This window comes from Bos indicus, chromosome 1, assembly GCF_029378745.1.
Source record: "Bos indicus isolate NIAB-ARS_2022 breed Sahiwal x Tharparkar chromosome 1, NIAB-ARS_B.indTharparkar_mat_pri_1.0, whole genome shotgun sequence".
NCBI lineage: Eukaryota > Metazoa > Chordata > Mammalia > Artiodactyla > Bovidae > Bos > Bos indicus.
In genome coordinates this window covers 34826343-34846855 of record NC_091760.1, presented here as the reverse complement: position 1 = coordinate 34846855, position 20513 = coordinate 34826343, and the positions used below count along the sequence as shown (strand labels likewise).

The 20513-nt window shown below is 35.5% G+C and overlaps 1 protein-coding gene across 3 annotated transcripts in view; it reads right to left on the bottom strand.

Annotated features, from left to right (window-relative positions):
* Window positions 1-2739: 2739 nt before the first annotated feature.
* CADM2 (cell adhesion molecule 2) overlaps window positions 2740-20513 on the bottom strand; it is a 1274389-nt gene continuing 1256615 nt past the window's right edge. For all 3 annotated transcript variants that reach the window (XM_070786560.1, XM_070786570.1, XM_070786566.1), the window contains 2 exons: window positions 11173-11298; window positions 2740-10361 (listed from right to left, as the gene is read on the bottom strand). In XM_070786560.1, coding sequence (XP_070642661.1) covers window positions 10243-10361; window positions 11173-11298 — 245 coding nt within the window. In that variant the 3' untranslated portion in view covers window positions 2740-10242. The remainder of the gene's footprint in view (window positions 10362-11172; window positions 11299-20513) is intronic.

Below are 20513 nucleotides of genomic sequence, written 5' to 3'. Positions count from 1 at the left end.
GTGGGTTTGAGTAAACTCTGGCAGTTGGCGATGGACAGGGAGGCCTGGCCTGCTGCAGTCCATGGGGTTGCAAAAAGTCAGACATGACTGAGCGACTGAACTGAACTTAACTGATGACTTCTGATAGCCTCTTTCATGAGCTAATTTCAGGGCTAAAAGGAGACATGTGGACTCTCAAGAAAAAGGTCAAGTAATGATATTCTTGCAAATCTCTTATCAAAGGAATGTTATCATCTGTTTCAACAAGAAAGAAGAGCAAGGTCTGAAGGCACAAACTTTCCCTTCCAAGGTCCCAGTCCTGGCTAAGAGGAGGCAGAGCTCAGTTGGTGGCTTCCTCAGGGCCAGGTCCCCAGACCCTGCTCAGCTGTCATGGCTGAGGGAACCAGGTGCCAACCCTCAGGCTCCTCAGGTGGCCCAAATGGTGGGCGGGGAGGGAGCCAGGTCTCACAGGCTGCAACTATCAGGTTGCAGAGGTGAGGGTAGGGGAGAGGTTCACAGCTGCTTCAAGGCCTGGTCCTGTCCAGTGTGTGGCCCTAGATCCCTGCACAGCCTGTTCCCTGGGCCTCCCAGGTCACCTTCTGGCCCCAAGGCCAGATGAGGTAAAGGGTCTTGGGAGAAGGTCGGGATCTGCCTCTTAACTCACTCTCAGCCTGATGACCACCACTTTGCCAACATTTCTCTGAATGCCCTCACTGAAGGTTGTTCACTGAAGGTCGCTTGGGGGAGAAGCCCACAGCAGCGCTGACCAATGGCTGAACAGGAGCACTAATGGTCCCTATAACCTTTGCTTGATAAGAGCAAACATGCACAACAATCGCCTCATGCTAAGGACTGTGATTGGCCAGGCTCTACTACAGTTAGACTTAAAATGTTCCCTAAACTCTATACAAAATACTCTGTGTATGCCTGATTTTACATGACTCCACCAGAGTAGCAGAAAAATCTGTAAGCAAAATATGATTAAAAATACTAAGGCCTTCTATCTACTTACAGGGCATAGAAGATACTTCAGTGTCACACGAGACAATGTATGTGTTATTTGGTGCTTAAGAGCAGGAAATAGTCTGAAGCACAAGAATGAATAATTTATAGCAAGAGGTGCAACTTTGATATGCTTGCGTGTGTGCTCAGTCACTTAATCATGTCTGACTCTTTGTAACCCCGTGGTCTGTAGCCCACCAGGCTTCTCTGTCCATGAGATTTTCCAAGCAAGAATATAGAGTGAGTTGCCATTTCCTCCTACAGGGGATCTTCCCAAGCCAGGGAGCAAACCATCCATCTCCTGTATCTCCTACAATAGCAGATGGATTCTTTACAACTGAGCCACCTGGGAAGACTTTGAAGCAAATGAAGAGGTCATTGGTGGATTATGTAGTTAAAATAGGAGTCCTTAGATCTCCAAAACACCTTGTCATTGAGCTGAGGAGTTTATGAGATTGCTGACCCTTTGCGATCCCTTTTCAGGAAATTTCTCTGATCTCTGGCAGAAGGGTATTAAGGCATATTCTCATTTGGTAATATTACCAAATGCACAAACCTTACCTTTGGAAATTTTCCAGTTGACTTCTAATTATTTTTTTCTCCCAACACATTGAAATAAATTAATTTCCTGATATACTCTCATATATTCATGTTACACCCATTTTACTAAATATATTTTCAAATAGTAGAGTGAATGATTACCACATTTCAGGAATATTATGTTGCTTTCCAGAAATATCATATTAGTTTAAAAAAACCTGCACTACATTATTATTGTATACCAACTCGAATCTACCTGAATATGTATTCCATAAATCTACCATGTGTTCATATTATAGGCACCCTCCATCTGTGTAAGCATCCAGTTTAGTAAAAACAAAATGAATTAAAGTATTAAAAGTATGTGCAGGACACATGTTTTTAGGTCTTTTAATAATGTGTTGACCCTGGTCATTTCTTACAGACACTCTTCAGAAGATGAGTTAATTTCTTAAATTTTCTAGCAGAGTAAAGATTTAATATTAATCAGACCTATTAAAAAGTCAAATAGAAAATCTCCATAGAAATACCCATTGAATTTGAGACTATGAACAACGGTTAAAAAATAGGCTACTTGTTTTTCAGTTTGATTAAGTCATAAGACCATTTATAATTACTTTTTTGATTAGAATTCTCCCACTTCTTCCTCCAACATAGCAATACCAAAGCAAAGAATGTGGTCATCACTTGGAAGGAAAATTTAATTATTAAATTTCACCAAACAGTATGGTTTAAAAACCTTTTAAAACTATTTCCTGGAAATTCTTGTTTTAATAGAATGTACACTTATTTTTAGCATCATCCTGGGATTATCACATTATGAAAATCCCTTTCAAAGCCTAAAATTGCCTTGAAATTATTAATTAAAGTTTTTCAGTATGTTCCCTTGATTTAAAAAATACCAAAGAATATTTTGACTGAAATAACACTTGCTATTATGAAAATTGATGGAATTGATTTATCTGGAAATGTGGATGTCATATATGTATTTGGTGGTAGAGCTGAAGAAAAGTGGGCATTTTTGGTAACTTTAAAAGAAATAAAGAATTGTGTCTATGAATGTACTATTTCAGATGTCATTTTCTTGTGGTGCTGAACGTGCTTTTACACACAGTATCAAATTTGCTAACATGTATCACAGGGCTTCTTTTGCTAGGAAAAATTAATTAAAATAAGTAAATGTTATTTCATAAAATAAACCAGATACAAAATCTTGCCTTGTATTTACAGATAAATTTTAATGGAATATTTCATGGTCTAACACAAATATCAGACCCAGACACTAATTCTTGTACAGCCTTTGGCTTACCCTGTATAACAAAATCTGTTATTTAAAGTAGATTATAAAATACCTTATGGTAAGTGAACTTCCAAAGACACAAAGAAAATCCTCCATAAATTTAAAAGCTTATCTCAAATTCTTATTGGCATAAGCTTAAGATGAATATGTTATTAATTGCATTATCTTAGGTAGTTGAAATATATAATACTGGTTAGAGTGTGAAAATTAAAAGGGTGTAAGTATTTTTGCTTCTGTTCCTAGTCAACATTAGTAAACACATGGAAGTGATTGTAAAATTATCTTTACAGAATTTTGGAATGTTGGCAATCTCAAGCAAATTTCCTTAACTCGGCAACATTTTTTTAACCCTTAGTCAGCATGTTACAAGGTTCACACATTCCAAAGAGTAACAATTATATGTTGTACAAATAATATAACATTTATTTTACTACTGCTTAACTTTTTAAAACTTCCATTTAGAAACTTACAAAGAAAATGGGCATCACTGAGGAAGTATAAAATGAATGGATAATGTATGCAGTTGAAAAAAGTTATGCAAAATAATGTATTGGCATAAAGAAATATGTTTCATGGTATATTTTATAATCTGTCAGTGGGATAAAAGAAATTTCTACCTTTCTGTTAACAAGCCTAAGAAAATGAACTAAATGAATAGACAATTCAGTAATGTCCAACAGATAGCTAAAATTCAAATTTTATTTTTCCATATGTATCAGACAATTTTTTTCTGACAAGACTTTACTGAAAGATGAGGTGCAAATGGGAACCCTGTAAGAATGTTTATAAGAGTAGTACATGACATATTTTAAGCGCCACTAAGTACACATTGAATACTTGTAAGTATATAGGCATATCAACATGCAAGTGTCATGTACCTAATATTACAATATGCATTTTGGTTTTTGAAAATGTTAATGATAACAGTAGATTCAATAATTGTGTTTCTCTATCTTCTGTGCAATATGTTTTATTTCAGTGCATCTTCTTTACAGCACAGAATTTATTTTTATGCTGTCATAAATATACCCTTCCAAAAGCTATGAATTTCATGTCACATAAATAGAACATTTTATTTTTGAAGCTATGTTACTGGGAACACCCGCATTTCTGGGTACCATTTTCAGAGATAAGTCTTTAAATTCTTTTTAACATGGCAGACTTGTTCTGATGTTAGTTATGTTGAAATATTTATGATAAAAATGGAGCTTTGTTGAGGGAATATTTTTTGGTTGAATGAAAAGCTAAACAAACAATTCACAAATATTGATGTGAACAGAGTGTGAAAAAAAAACATGTCAGTAATCCCGAACTCATAAACCCTTGGGTTACTACTTAACTCCATCATTGAATCTACAACAAGTACAGCAGGTACAGTTAAATAAATTCATAAAGAGATTAGTTTTATACACTTGTAAGGAGAAAGAGTACTAGTTTTGAAAATTTTCTAACTTATTTTTCTATTTATGAGACTCATTCCATACATTAGAAACACAGAGAAAAGCAAAAAGGATAAAGAGATAACAATTCAGTTTACATTTCATGGTTTTTTTAACCAACTGGTGAACACTACTTTCAACCACCAAATATTTTATTGCATATAACTTTCACTATCAGCAAATATAAAGAGAAAGTGTCTACTAGTTTCATGTACAAGGAAAAGTATCTGAAGAAAGAAAACATTTGAGGTTTGACAGTACTGTGTGTAAGATAAGTGTAATGTGGCATTTCATACCGCACTTAAAAGTTCATGTAGGAATCACTGCTGTTCCGACCCTGGATGTGGGAAAAGTGCTTAAGTGCTGAGCCCTGGTACGTTTTTCTTTTGCCCCTGCAATCTTCAAATATCTTTTAAGTTTCTTCTTTTGAAATATACAGTATATTCATAGGGGAAAATAGTGGTTTTGCTTTACATCGTTTTCACATTTGGGCCCATTCTCTCCAAAAGAACCATACATTTCTTGTGAAATATATATATATATATATATATATATGTTTACATATATATATATATATGATGGTAGAAAATACAGCAAATATTATCTATAACATAACCACATAACATAGAAAAATCTTACTTTAAGCATCATACTTTGAGATTATTTTTGTATCATTTTTTTCCTAAAGAAAAATCTGCTTTTAAAATGCCATTTCCTTTCAGAATAATTAAATTATATGATTTGAAGAATTCATATTATTTCTATGCAGACAAAATAAAGTGGGTCTTTGTGGCAATACTTTGCATTCATTATTCTGGGATTATTTGTTAATAAGGAGGCCATTTTAAATACTTAAATATTTATCTTACACAATAACACTTCTTGGGAAAATAAAATTACATATACGATTTTTACTTAAAAGCATAGTATTAACTTATAAGAAATTGTTTCATCCTAAATAGTAAATGAAATGTCAAGTTGGATTGCAAAGTGTTGCCACTTGGTTTTTTTAATCAGCACAATTATATCACATTGAAATATTAAATAGGAATGAGAGGAACTATCCTTTTAAAGTTATTATAGTTTGCTTATAGGAAAAGTTAATGACAGAAAAGGGAAAACAAATGCAGATCCATACGCCACTGAGTTACACTAAACGTAAAGTTGGCTTTTGAGATGTCCCAGGGGGTGGGGAGTGGACTGTTAGGATAGTCCCAAAAGAGTGCTTCCTGGGATATCTTGTAAATAATTATTTCTTCTATTTATATCGAAGTATCATAGCCCATGTTAAAAGTGAGAGGTAGAAGGATTATTGTAAGTATGCATGGCAGAGAATTTACCAGCTCTATCCAATAACTATTGCATTCAATATTAATAATCTCAATACGTAAAAATGCTGATGAGTTTAGAACCCATTTTTACATGTTGTCCCCTTTAGCTCTCTTTATAATCTTGCTACCTTCAATCCATTGCCTTTGGAAGGGTATAAGTGAAGTGCAAAGGGCATGTTTGGATTGAAATAGAGAGAGAAAGAGAAGAATGAATTGAAAAATAAAATACATAAGAAATTTCCATTAAGATATAGTGATTCTAACTATTAAAGGTAACCTATATTCTTTGAGTAGATTTGTACTTGTAATAAAAGTCCCACAACCCATTTAAAACACACATACACTCAAAGAAAGTATAAGAACTCCAAATTCAATTAGCTCTGAATCAAAGTTGAAAACTCAGGTTATTTCTTTCTCTCCAGTAACACTAAAAACTAGGCCAGATAATTATATTGTGCAATGTTAATGATTAAGCAAGAAAAACTTAACGTGTTGTTATATCAGTTGTAGTTTTAACTAATGAGGTGAAGATTAGCAACCTCTTAGATCTTGTTGAAAAATTCTTTAAAATCCCTTTGCATTAAGTATCCAGCAATAGAATTGCAGATATTGCACTGAGTGTATTTCAATATTGCCAGTGTATATTTCAAGACAAGTTCTATTATCTACACTAAGATTTCCTCTTTCCCAATATTCAAAATGCATATTATAATTACATGGGTTTCCAACATCCATACACAGCAAGTACAAGATACTTACATGTACGTACACTGTAGTTACCTATATTTGCATAGTTTTTAGTGTGTACTTTGTGCCACTTAATAAAAAGCATTACTCCGTAATTCTCATTAGGTGTTTTATTTATTTCTTCTGTAGTTGCCAGTTGTTTTCTGTTTGCTTTGTTTTGTATATTCATCACAGACCACCATTTGCAAAGGGGGATTACAGTGGGCATTTTTAGAGGGCACTAAGTAATTAGCAATGTGATGGGGAATTTGCAGTAAGATATGAGGTTTTGCAGTTTCTCCACATTTAAAAAAAGTAACATGAAATTTCACATTTATAATTCAATTATCCTTATATCCAAAAAAAGTATTTTAGATGTTCCCCTTGGTAACACTTTGCAATAAGTGGCACTAAATTACACGATAACTGCTATGTTACATGGAAGAACCATCACCATCAAACAGCTGCTGTACATGGGCCTATATGGAGTCTCAATGCCATTACAATCATGAGTACATAATTACAAGTGAGCCTGTCCTTTTAATTGAGATATTTATATTTTTACAAAGAAATAAAAATAAATGAGGTGTTAGCTTCTTTGCCATATTTAGGAAAGTTAGTTTTCTTTCTCTATTTGTTTCTTTAATTGTGGGGTTTCAATGCAAGATTAAGCATCTTGAATCAACAAGAGATCATCCAGTTTCTAGATTAAACTTCAATATCAGGTTCCTTAAACTGCTTCTTGGATTCTCTGGTAAAAGAAAACAAGTTGAAATCTCTCTCTCATACACACACACACACACACACACATACACACACTATTCTGTTCATGCTCTCTATCTTTGCTCTTGCACTCATAAAGTTTCCTTTCCTCCCTAATTTTGATAATTGTTTTATCTAGGACATTCAAATATGGAAACCAAAAAAAAAAAAAAAAAAGAATGCTGTTTACACTTTTTTGATGGAGGACAATTTACACTGTAAACAGTACACTGGCAGAGAATAGCTACTTTTGGTAAATAATAATGTTCCATATTCTACTGGGGTGTGTGTCTGTGCACACTCCTTTCATTACATTCTGTGGCTATGGTGCTTACTAAGCAATGACCAAATTTGGCTCTCTGGGCATAAAATGTGCACATTTCAGTCATGGCAATTGAAATGGTTCATTTATATATTTATTTCATTTTTTCTGATTTTTATAGAAATGAACATAATTTTTACAATTTCTTTCATTGGTGGAAATCAAATAATTTTTTAAGATAGGAAAATATAACTCCAATGCTATTTACTTTCAGTAACTGAAATGATATCTAATTCATATCTATTTTAACTGTCAAAATATTTGATTAGAGCTCACAAATCATAATACACAAGTTAGTTTCTTTTAAAGGCTTCCAATGAGTTTTTATATTACTGTCAAGGGTTAAAAGAGTCGAAGTCTTGAATTGTAACCAATTTTGGATTTCTAATTTTATAGTGCTATAAATAATGATTGAGTTATTTAGGCAACAGTTTAGCAGTTGGAGCCAAGTAGAATACAGATGAAATGAAGAGGGATGTAAATACAGCATCAATGGAGAGTAGCAATTTTGTAAATGCATCCTGAAATTAGGCTTTAAATAGTAATTGATGATGCAGTTTATACAACTTACTTCTGTAATAAGAACCTTTCCATTTTGTGCTAACAGAATGAATTTTGCTTTGTGGAGTCTTTCTAAAGATTATGCATTGAAAGATATGAACAGTTTATAAACCTATTCTAGTTTCAATGTGTCTAGTAGCACCTACCTGGTTCTCTCAAACTACCATACTATATTAACATATTATTGCATTTTTTCCACAGATGGTATGGAGTGAACTGTAAAAACAAGCATGCAATCACATCAATGCAGACTTATTTCCTTAAAATTGTCATACTGTATATGATTTATTATGTTAACACTCAACCACATCATATTATTTATGTTCTGTATATTCTGAAAAAGTGCTGCTTAACTGACATCGTCCTTTTTCTTTTGTAAGAAATCAACAAGATAAATGCTTCAACAATCAAAAAAAAATTAAGTCTAATGTTATCCTTAAAAGATTTATACTTTTCTGATAAATAATCTAAGATACAGCACCCTTGTCTTTCATTTGATATTAATACATGATGTCATACTCAACCATTCTCATTTCCCAAAAATAAATTCCAAGATATTATTCTTAAAACCATAGGCCATCATGCTTTCAGACATCACAAGTATAGCTACCATATTGTCATATTCTTTTTCTTCCTAAAGGTGCAATTCTTGTCAATGGGAAAATAATTTTTATCTAACTGGATTTTTAATCTTTAGCATAGAGTATCAATAAATCTAATGACAACTAATCTAGCAGTATTTTTTTTACTAGGAGAAATAATATGACTTCAGATTGACTCTGTGTCATATTTAAGAATACAGCATTTCTTAATGGTTAAATACATCGAAATTTCAGAAATAATCCAGAGAAAGAGACTTTCACCTTGGAGTTAAAATTATGGCAGAAATTCTCTATCACTCACTGTTTCATATGTTTATACCTCACAAAATGCATAGACAGGAATTTAATATAAAGAATTAGTTCATTTATACAGAAAACATATCTCAAACATCTTTTTTGGCAAACCAACATAGGTAAGCAGCTCTGGAACTGCCAAATTAAAATTTGTAAATTTTTAGCAAACTAAGAGTTTATTTTTAGATTATTATTCAACTGTGGTTGTAATTTAAAACCTGAGGCTGTGCACTGGTTGTTAGCTTAAAATTACCTTTCCTTATAACATTGTGCTTCCATTGTATAACAAAAATTAACAAGAACTAGAAAAATTTGTTGTTGAACAGTGCTAGGACATACAGACAAAAATACTAATACATGTTATCTACTTATAATATTGGTTTAAGTAATATCTAAAGGGATATAATGGACATTAGAAAATGCTTACTCATGACTGATTACCTACAGCCAAAAAAGTTAAATATGTATCAAATAATGTTTAATTGGATTTATTATATGCACTATATACAGATACTAAAATGTTTCAAAATTGTGCCCTATGGATATTTCAATTTTGTTTAGGCAGGTGAGTATGGAGCAAATAAATTACAGAATCAAATTAGAGAAATGAATGAAGTCTTTGTGATTCCCAAAATGGTAAAATGTTTGTAACAATTTATTGGTAGATGAAGCTAAAATAAGCTAATGGTGGAATCTATATAATTATATAAGACTGCATGTCATGACTGTAATCCATATTCATGGCTCCTGTATCAAATACTATATTTTTAAATAGCAAATTGATACAGCTTTATCAGTATAATCTCAAATATTCCAGAATCTATTCTTCAATAGTTTATTTCAGTTTGTGTTTTTTAGGGCATATGCTTCCAAAACATGCCTTTGAAGATAGACATGTAGAAAACATCATAAACCACTAACATCCGAATTGAACTTAAGCATGTTAGGTCTGTACCTAATCCTGTTCCTTGTGAAAGCTGTCCAGTGGCAGATTTACAAGGTCTTTGATTTAAAGGGAGCCAAAAATGAGGGGGTGGGGGAAGCTCTGCACACTTTTTTTTTTTCAATGTACAAAAACAATTCAATATCATGATCCAAGGAGATGATTAACATTGTTAAGGCTGTATATTCAAGCACTGTAATGTTAAAAGAGCAATGGTGTGGAATTTACGCGGTAATAAATGTCCTGCATTATGGATGGTACGGTAATTAAAGGGTGATGCTTTCGACAGCTGATTGTTGGCATACACTGGCTACGGATAGCAGTACAGTATGGAAGTTAATAAAGATAGCAGAAGATGGTAGAAATGAATTCTGAAAGATGATAGCCAGTTTTCTCCAGCAGCCAGCCTGGTACATAAAATTCAGAATCTTGGCCTGCATTTTAAATGAAATATTCTTTTTTTTCTTCAGCATTGACTTGGCTGCCCTCAGCATTGATAATGGCTGTGTCAGCATCTGGTGCATCTTCAGCTCCTTTAGCTTCATTTGTTAAATATGTTCCTGTGGGTGTTGGAAGAAAACCATGTTAGTTTTGTCAGAGTGGTAAAACAACCACTGTTAAAGTCACATTCATTTAGGAAGAAACTTAGGCCAGATTTCTTATATGTTGAAACATATTCTGAGGTGTAAGAAACCATACAATTCACCCTTCTAAAGTTGTATACTTTATTTCAGTTTTCAGGTATATGTTGTAGATGAAGCTGTGTGCAGGTTAACTAGAGGCAACTGCCAAACTGGCATGGGTAATGAGTACTTTGATTTATTTAATGATGGCTACAGACCATGTGATCCACTCATGTGTAGCAATCAGGGCCCTTTGTTCAGATGTTGATAATGATCACATCAAATGTGTCAGCATTCATTTTGGTAACTCCATTTAGAAGTAGATTATACCAATAGTTTTCTACCTAACCCATTGCAAAAAAATCACATATTTTCCTTATTAATATGGCCACATATGTGTCCATAAACTTACAAACAGGAACATTGCCAAATGATTAATATTAGAGTTGAATTTCAGTCCTAGAGATATACTACAAACTCGCTCCCATATTTCTTTTTTTTTTTCTTGAACCAATGATTCACTCTGTGACTTCTGGCTATTGGCTAAGTATTATTTTGCTAACCCAATCCAACTTTAATGTTGAGTAAAATAATTAAGAATTCTCTGAAATAATTTAGTATTCAGATCTCTCAATTTCAACCCTCATCACACACATACACACACAGAGAAAGAATAATATTTCATGATGAAGCTAGTCTTTAGAATTTTTTTTTGAAATTTAAGAATGTCTTATTATGTATAACCTACCTTTATGTCTTGCCAGATATCGTCCAAGCAAAAATATAGAACACAGAGTGACAAATACAACTACAGCCACGATTCCTCCTATAAGAGCATGATCAGGGCCAGTCTGGCCAGCCAGAGCATTGGGATCTTGAAAAAAGAGAAAAAAATATTGTTTTAGTTCATGTGATTTTAGACATAGAGTACATATCTGCATTAGAATGAGTTGTTTTGGAAAGTAGCACATTAAAATAAAGTTTTTTTAACATGTATTACACCAATCATCTAGTCAACAGATATTGGGGATATAAAATTTGACACATAAATTACCATTGCCACTGAGTTTACATTTTAAGGGAGAGACAGTAAACAAATATACATATATGATTTTGTTTAGTTATATGCCTTTTCTTTCTCCTCTTCTCCACCTGAAAGTATGTGTATTTTTAAATGTGACAAACACAACCATATAATTTAAAAATACAGTTATGCATAGGAAAGGCTGGGATTAGAGATTATAACAATTATACAAATATACAAATATTATACAAATTATACAAATATTATTATTTTATACAAATACATCATACAAATATCATTTAAAGCTGAGGAAACTGATGAACTCTCTAAGGGAGAGAGTCTAGATAGAGAGGAGAAAAAGTCTGAAAATTGAGACCTGAAAAGTTCCCATATTTAAAGTCTGACAGAAGTTGCTTCCAGCAGAGAAGATTGAGAAGGAGAGAAAAGTGGGGTAGGAAGAGATCCTGGCGAGCAAACAATAATTGATTAAAGGAAAGATCATTTTTTAAGGAGAGGGGGGTGTTACAAACTCTGTTGTATTATCGATTGAAGGAGGAAGATGAATACTCAACATTGAGGATTAAATGTCTGTTCACTTGTAGCTTTAAGGGCAGTGGTTGGAAAGATTAGATTCTGATATACTTTTACGTTCTGCTTTTGTTAAGATATTAAAGGAGAGAGCTGAGCCTAGTAGAGGATGGCCAGTTTTCAAGCAGAAATAAAAAGATCAAAGGAAGCTCAGATGTGAGTACTTAAAAGTTTGGAGAGGGTGTGGAGAAAAGGGAACCCTCTTACACTGTTGGTGGGAATGCAAACTAGTACAGCCACTATGGAGAACAGTGTGGAGATTCCTTAAAAAACTGGAAATAGAACTGCCTTATGATCCAGCAATCCCACTGCTGGGCATACACACTGAGGAAACCAGAAGGGAAAGAGACACGTGTACCCCAATGTTCATCGCAGCACTGTTTATAATAGCCAGGACATGGAAGCAACCTAGATGTCCATCAGCAGATGAATGGATAAGAAAGCTGTGGTACATATACACAATGGAGTATTACTCAGCCATTAAAAAGAATACATTTGAATCAGTTCTAATGAGGTGGATGAAACTGGAGCCTATTATACAGAGTGAAGTAAGCCAGAAGGAAAAACAGAAATACAGTATACTAACGCATATATATGGAATTTAGAAAGATGGTAACAATAACCTGGTGTACGAGACAGCAAAAGAGACACTGATGTATAGAACAGTCTTATGGACTCTGTGGGAGAGGGAGAGGGTGGGAAGATTTGGGAGAGTGACATTGAAACATGTAGAATATCATGCAAGAAACGAGTTGCCAGTCCAGGTTCGATGCGGGATACTGGATGCTTGGGGCTGGAGCACTGGGACGACCCAGAGGGATGGTGTGGGGAGGGAGGAGGGAGGAGGGTTCAGGATGGGGAACACATGTATGCCTGTGGCGGATTCATTTTGATATTTGGCAAAACTAATACAATTATGTAAAGTTTAAAAATAAAATAAAATTAAAAAAAAAAAAAAAAAAGTTTGGAAAATCCACTATTTATAAAAGTTGCATAATAAGAGATAAAACTAAATGAAGTTTTGAGCAACAAAATATACTAAGGCTCAGCTCTGTGGCAAAGGTCAGATTGAGTATACTGCCTACCATCCAGGGTCCTTTGAGTGCATAGCTTCAGGAGAGCTGCGTACAGTCTACAATCTACAAAAGAGTTTCAGAGGGAGACAGGAAACAAATAAATTAGGTCTGGCAATTCTGCTTCCAAAAAGTCTTGAAATATGGTTATAGGTACAGGAATCTGACAAATAGATTAGGAGTCTACTTTGTTTTTAATGGAACTACTGTGCCAAAGAAGCATGTACCTAGTTAGAAAACAAATAAAAAGAAAGAAAAGTCTGATTATTGAAACATCAAAAACTTCTAGACTACCAAACGTGGTGAAAACAAGAAGTGGCCTATAAGACCTGTGTAGTACCCATGAGAGCATATGACCAAACACCCACTTCCAGTGTGGCCACAGAGCATGACTGACAAGGCTGAACTTCCTGTAAGATAGACTTGGAGGAAGGCAAAAAATAAAATTAAATTAAAAAAAAAAAAAAAAAAGAATGATCAGAAGAGAAGCTAGTTTCTTTAGGGACTATAACTGTTGCCAACACAAAGGGAACTTTTCATGCCAGTCTGAAATATTTTCATAATTATTATGGATCAGTGACTACTCGGTGTTTCCCATTATTCCTCTTCTTCCAAAAGAGAGCATGTATATTAAGGAGGGCTTTTCCTGGAGCTTTTCTGGTAGCTCAGCTGGTAAGGAATCCGCCTGCAATGCAAGAGACCCCGGTTTGATCCCTGTGTTGGAAAGTTCCCCTGGAGGAGGGCGTGGCAACCCACTCCAGTATTCTTGGCTGGAGAATCCCCAGGGACAGAGGAGCCTGGTGGGGCTACAGTCCATGGGGTTGCAGAGTCGGACACAACTGAGCAACTAAGCACAGCACAGGGTTTTTCCTGACTCTCTTCTATCACTGTATTTTTTACATGGGGTGGAAAAGAGCATTGAAACTTGTGTTTTGGTTCATTTTTCCTTGAGCTAATGCATCTGGAGATGATGAAGATAATTATGCATATTTGAGGACCTTGGTCATTGAGTTGGGTACACTAGTTTGATGGGACTCTGGGTTATCTCTTTGGATGGGGTAGGGCAATGGTTTATGTGACAAAAAGAAGGTAAAAAATATTTGGTGATCAGAAGGATATTATGGGCAGATATTTCTAGCTGATAACAAATTTGCGTCCTTTATTTTTCAGTGCACAGAGCTAGACATTTACCAGCTTCACTGGCAGTTGCATGTGGAACCATACGATTTGTGTTCTAGATAGGTGAAAGAAGGCCCAGCTAATAAAAGTCTCCCACATGTAACCATCCAGAGTGATAGCAGGAGGTATGAGTTGAAATTAAGAGAACCACAAGAATAAGTCAGGCCATAGGTCACTGAATCTCCACCTGGAAGAAAATTGTTGCCCAACTAATAACACGGGGATCATCAGACTGCTTGAGGGGAAAAAGAAAAGCTTTATTTTCAAACACTGAATACTGAAAAAAGTAAAATTGTCACAGCAGCTATTGTTAATTTAGCTTTCTATTATACACAGGAGCAAAAAATAAATCTGCCATGCCTCTGAATACCCTATTCCTAGCTTAGATATATCAGAATCAGTTTCTAATTCCACCTCCTGTTCAAGTTCCCAAATACAGTTCAGTTCAGTTGCTCAGTCGTGTCCTATTCTTGGTGACCCCATGAACCGCAGCACGCCAGGCCTCTCTGTCCATCACCAACTCCCAGAGTCCACCCAAACCCATGTCCATCCAGTCAATGATGCCATACAACCATCTCATCATCTGTCATCCCCTTTTCCTCCTGTCCTCAATCTTTCCCAGCACCAGGGTCTTTTCTAATGAGTCAGCTCTTCGCATGAGGTCGCCAAAGTATTGGAGTTTCAGCTTCAACATCAGTCCTTCCAATGAACACCCAGGACTGGTCTCCTTTAGGATGGACTGGTTGGATCTCCTTGCAGTCCAAGGGACTCTCAAGAGTCTTCTCCAATAGTACGGTTCAAAAGCATCAATTTTTCAGTGTTAAGCTGTCTTTATAGTCCAAATCTCACATGACCACTGGAAAAACCATAGCCTTGACTAGATGGACCTTTGTTGGCAAAGTAATGTCTCTGCTTTTGAATATGCTGTCTAGGTTGTTCATAACTTTCCTTCCAAGGAGTAAGTGTCTTCTAATTTTATGGCTGCAATCACCACTTGCAGTGATTTTGGAGCCCAGAAAAATAAAGTCAGCCACTGTTTCCACTGTTTCCCCATCTATCTGCCATGAAGTGATGGGACTGGATGCCATGATCTTCGTTTTCTGAATGTTGAGCTTTAAACCAACTTTTTCACTCTCCTCTTTCACTTTCATCAAGAGGCTCTGTAGTTCTTCTTCACTTTCTGCCATAAGGGTGGTGTCATCTGCATATAAGTAGTCATAAATTATGTCCGTTTTATTTGCTGAATATCTCTCAGAACTGAGCACCTTTTTGGGAGCTGAGAAATCACTCTTGCTAGTGCATCTGTACCTGTCTTCTTTCCTGAAGGTGAGTTCTGAGAAGTGGTATTGCTGGATCACAGAATGTAGACATTTTAAAAGAATTTTGATAAACACTGCCAAATTACATTGCAGAAAAATTGTATAAATTCATCCTCCACCAACGCCACATGAATTCCCGTATAGTATTAACAGCAGATACTCAAGGAGGTGCAGTGGTTAAGAATCTGCCATCAATGCAGAATACGCAAGACATGTGGGTTCAATCCCTGGGTTGGGAAGATCTCTTGGAGAAGCGAATGTCAACCCACTCCAGTATTTTTGTCTGGACAATCCGATGGATAGAGGAGCCTGGTGGGCTACACAGTTCATGGGGTCACAAAGAGTCAGACACAACTGAGCACACACATACTATAATTAAAGAAAAAATTGTCTAATATAATATTGAAGTGTTAAGTACTTAGTATTATAAGCTAATATAAATGTGCCTAAATATATATATATATATATATATATATATCCCACATTACTGCATTAATTTTGTACTATTTTTGAAATCTATATTCCATTCAAAATTTCTGTTTTAATGGCTCTCTCCACAAAAAAGATGAACCTTTTAAGCAGCTTATTTTTATATACCTTCATTTTATGGTCTTTTCATCCATAGATACATCTTACAATTTTATGTAATCAAATCTACCAAAGTTTTGTATTATGAGGTCTGACTTGTGGATCCTGATTTGAAATGCTTTTGTCATGATAATATTATACACATAAGAATTGCTGTTATCATCTAACACTTTTATTATTTTATTTTAATCTATCTAAAATGTATTTTGGTCTGTGATTTGAGGCTGAAGCATACAATATGACTTTAATTCTTCTGTGACAGACAGTTGTATCCCACACGATTTCTTTCATCAATATTTTTGTCACTTACCATAAACTAAATGTCTACCTATTTTATGTGTTTCTGCATATTCTTGTCTATTTTATGTGAGGAATCTATATATGCAATCCTATGCTAATACTGTAGTTTTTTAAAAATCATTTTGCTGTCCTGGAGAAGAAGTCTCAGGTCAGAATATTTTTGCAAGGAACAAAAATACAAGAGATTGCTTATTGGAATCGTACTGATTTACAGGTAGATTTCTTTTATATGGGCTTCCCTGGTAACTCAATTGGTAAAGAATCTGCCTGCTATGCAGGAGACCCAGGTTCACTCCTTAGGTCAGGAAGATCCCCTGGAGGAGGAAATGCCAACCCACTCCAATATTCTTGCCTGGGAACTCTCATGGACAGAGGAGCCTGGTGAGCTACAGTCCATGAAGTCGCAAAGAGTTGGACATGACTGAGAAACTAACATTTTCACTTTCACTTTTATTTTTCCTTTTATATAGTGCATTTTCCAGGTTCATGGTATGATTCTTCAAGTCTTTAGTAGTGTCTTTTAGTAAATTGTATAGTTTTCTGATACAGAACCTACATATTTCTGTTAATGTTATTTCTCATTAAAAATAATGTTTTCAGTATTTTGAAAGATTTTAATATTTTTAAATGTTACTACTTTTTAATTAAACTCAAGCCTTCTTTTTATTCCATTCATGGTTTTGTACTCTATTTTCTAAAGCATTATATCTAGCATTTGTAAAGATTATATTTTTAATTTTTATTTCCTCACCATCAAACTTACTTAGTTTTAAACATTATTTTTCTACTGATCTAGTTAGTACTTTGTAAACAATAATGACAATTACATTCTGATTCTGATGATCTCAGAAATGCATCAAAAATGTAAATAGACGAGCTGCAATCCTCCTTTTGACATTGTTTACTCTCTGTATTTATGTCAATATCTAGAGTTACTTTTACAGTTTCCATTGATCTAAAATTAGATTAAAAAACATATTCATATCATCAACTCTTCATCATATAAACCACACATTTGTCAAAAGAAAATTTCATGATGACAGCATCTTTGATTCTTGAATATCTGAGAATTATTATATTGTCAATAACACTGAACTGGATAAAGATTCCCTGGTTTTTAACCCTTTGAATTAATAATAATGAAAAAGAAATTGTCAGTATTTTGACAATTTGTTTTGACTCCCTTTCGTACTAAATAACTCTGAAATCATTTGCATTTGTCTTGCTTCCTTCTCCTCCAAGATAAATCTGAAATTAAGTGACCTGCATTTTTCACATTATTGCTGTTGCAATATTTGGGTTTTGCTCCATTATATTTGGATGTTTTAGCTGAATATATTTTGTAGTTTATCTCTAGTCAGAATTTTGCTTTGCTTGCAAACACATTTTTTATTAAAATCAGTTAAGACCATTTGCTTTTGACTTATGAATTTTTTTCTACTCTATTTTTGATTAACAACTGTTTTTTCCATTTCCTTTCTTGGAAAATTGAATTACACACTGGTAGAAACTCCAGCAATGCCAAAGAATGCTCAAACTACCACATAATTGCACTCATCTCACATACTAATAAAGTAATCCTCAAAATTCGACAAGCCAGGCTTCAGCAATACATGAACCATGAACTTCCAGATGTTCAAAATGGTTTTAGTAAAAGCAGAGGAACCAGAGATCAAATTGCCAACATCCGCTGGATCATGGAAAAAGGAAGAGAGTTCCAGAAAAATATCTATTTCTGCTTTATTGACTATGCCAAAGCCTTTGACTCTGTGGATCACAATAAACTATGGGAAATTCTTCAAGAGATGGGAATACCAGACCAGCTGACCTGCCTCTTGAGAAACCTATATGCAGGTCAGGAAGCAGCAGTTAGAACTGGACATGGAACAACAGACTGGTTCCAAATAGGAAAAGGAGTACATCAAGGATATATATTGTCACGCTTCTTATTTAACTTCTATGCAGAGTACATCATGAGAAATGCTGGGCTGGAAGAAGCACAAGCTGGAATCAAGATTGCCAGGAGAAATATCAATAACCTCAGATATCTAGATGATACCACCCTTATGGCAGAAAGTGAAGAGGAACTACAGAGCCTCTTGATGAAAGTGAAAGTGGAGAGTGAAAAAGTTGACTTAAAGTTCAACATTCAGAAAACGAAGATCATGGCATCTGGTCCCATCACTTCATGGGAAATAGATGGGGAACCAGTGTCAGACTTTATTTTTCTGGGCTCCAAAATCACTGCAGATGGTGATTGCAGCCATGAAATTAAAAGACGCTTACTCTTTGGAAGGAAAGTTATGAGCAACCTAGATCAGATCAGATCAGATCAGATCAGTCGCTCAGTCGTGTCCGACTCTTTGCAACCCCATGAATCGCAGCACGCCAGGCCTTCCTGTCCATCACCAACTCCGGGAGTTTACCCAGACTCACGTCCATCGAGTCACTGATGCCATCCAGCCATCTCATCCTCTGTCGTCCCCTTACCTCTTGCCCCCAGTCCCTCCCAGCATCAGAGTCTTTTCCAATGAGTCAACTCTTCCCATGAGGTGGCCAAAGTACTGGAGTTTCAGCTTTAGCATCATTCCTTCCAAAGAAATCTCAGGGCTGATCTCCTTCAGAATGGACTGATTGGATCTCCTTGCAGTCCAAGGGACTCTCAAGAGTCTTCTCCATCACCACAGTTCAAAAGCATCAATTCTTTGGCGCTCAGCCTTCTTCACGGTCCAACTGTCACATCCATACATGACCACAGGAAAAACCATAGCCTTGACTAGATGAACCTTTGTTGGCAAAGTAATGTCTCTGCTTTTGAATATGCTATCTAGGTTGTTCATAACTTTCCTTCCAAGGAGTAAGCATCTTTTAATTTCATGGCCGCTGTCACCATCTGTAGTGATTTTGGAGCCCAGAAAACTAAAGTCTGACACTGTTTCGACTGTTTCCCTGTCTATTTCCCATGAAGTGATGGGACCAGATGCCGTGATCTTCGTTTTCTGAGTGTTGAGCTTTAAGTCAACTTTTTCACTCTCCACTTTCACTTTCATCAGGAGGCTTTTTAGTTGCTCTTCACTTTCTGCCATAAGGGTGGTGTCATCTGCATATTTGAGGTTATTGATATTTCTCCCAGCAATCTTGATTCCAGCTTGTGTTTCTTCCAGTCCAGTGTTTCTCATGATGTACTCTGCATATAAGTTAAATAAACAGAGTGACAATATACAGCCTTGACGAACTCCTTTTCCTATTTGGAACCAGTCTGTTGTTCCATGTCCAGTTCTAACTGCTGCTTCCTGACCTGCATACAAATTTCTCAAGAGGCAGATCATGTGGTCTGGTATTCCCATCTCTTTCAGATTTTTCCACAGTTTATTGTGATCCACAGAGTCAAAAGGCTTTGGCATAGTCAATAAAGCAGAAATAGATGCTTTTCTGGAACTCTCTTGCTTTTTCCATGATCCAGCAGATGTTGGCAATTTGATCTCTGGTTCCTCTGCCTTGTCTAAAACCAGCTTGAACATCAGGAAGTTCACGGTTCACATACTGCTGAAGCCTGGCTTGGAGAATTTTGAGCATTACTTTACTAGCGTGTGAGATGAGTGCAATTGTGCGGTAGTTTGAGCATTCTTTGGCATTGCCTTTCTTTGGGATTGGAATGAAAACTGACCTTTTCCAGTCCTGTGGCCACTGCTGAGTTTTCCAAATTTGCTGGCATATTGAGTGCAGCACTTTCACAGCATCATCTTTCAGGATTTGGAATAGCTCCACTGGAATTCCATCACCTCCACTAGCTTTGTTCGTAGTGACGCTTTCTAAGGCCCACTTGATTTCACATTCCAGGATGTCTGGCTCTAGGTGAGTGATCACACCATTGTGATTATCTGGGTCATGAAGATCTTTTTTGTACAGTTCTTCTGTGTATTCTTACCATCTCTTCTTAATATCTTCTACTTCTGTTAGGTCCATACCATTTCTGTCCTTTATCGAGCCAATCTTTGCATGAAATGTTCCTTTTGTA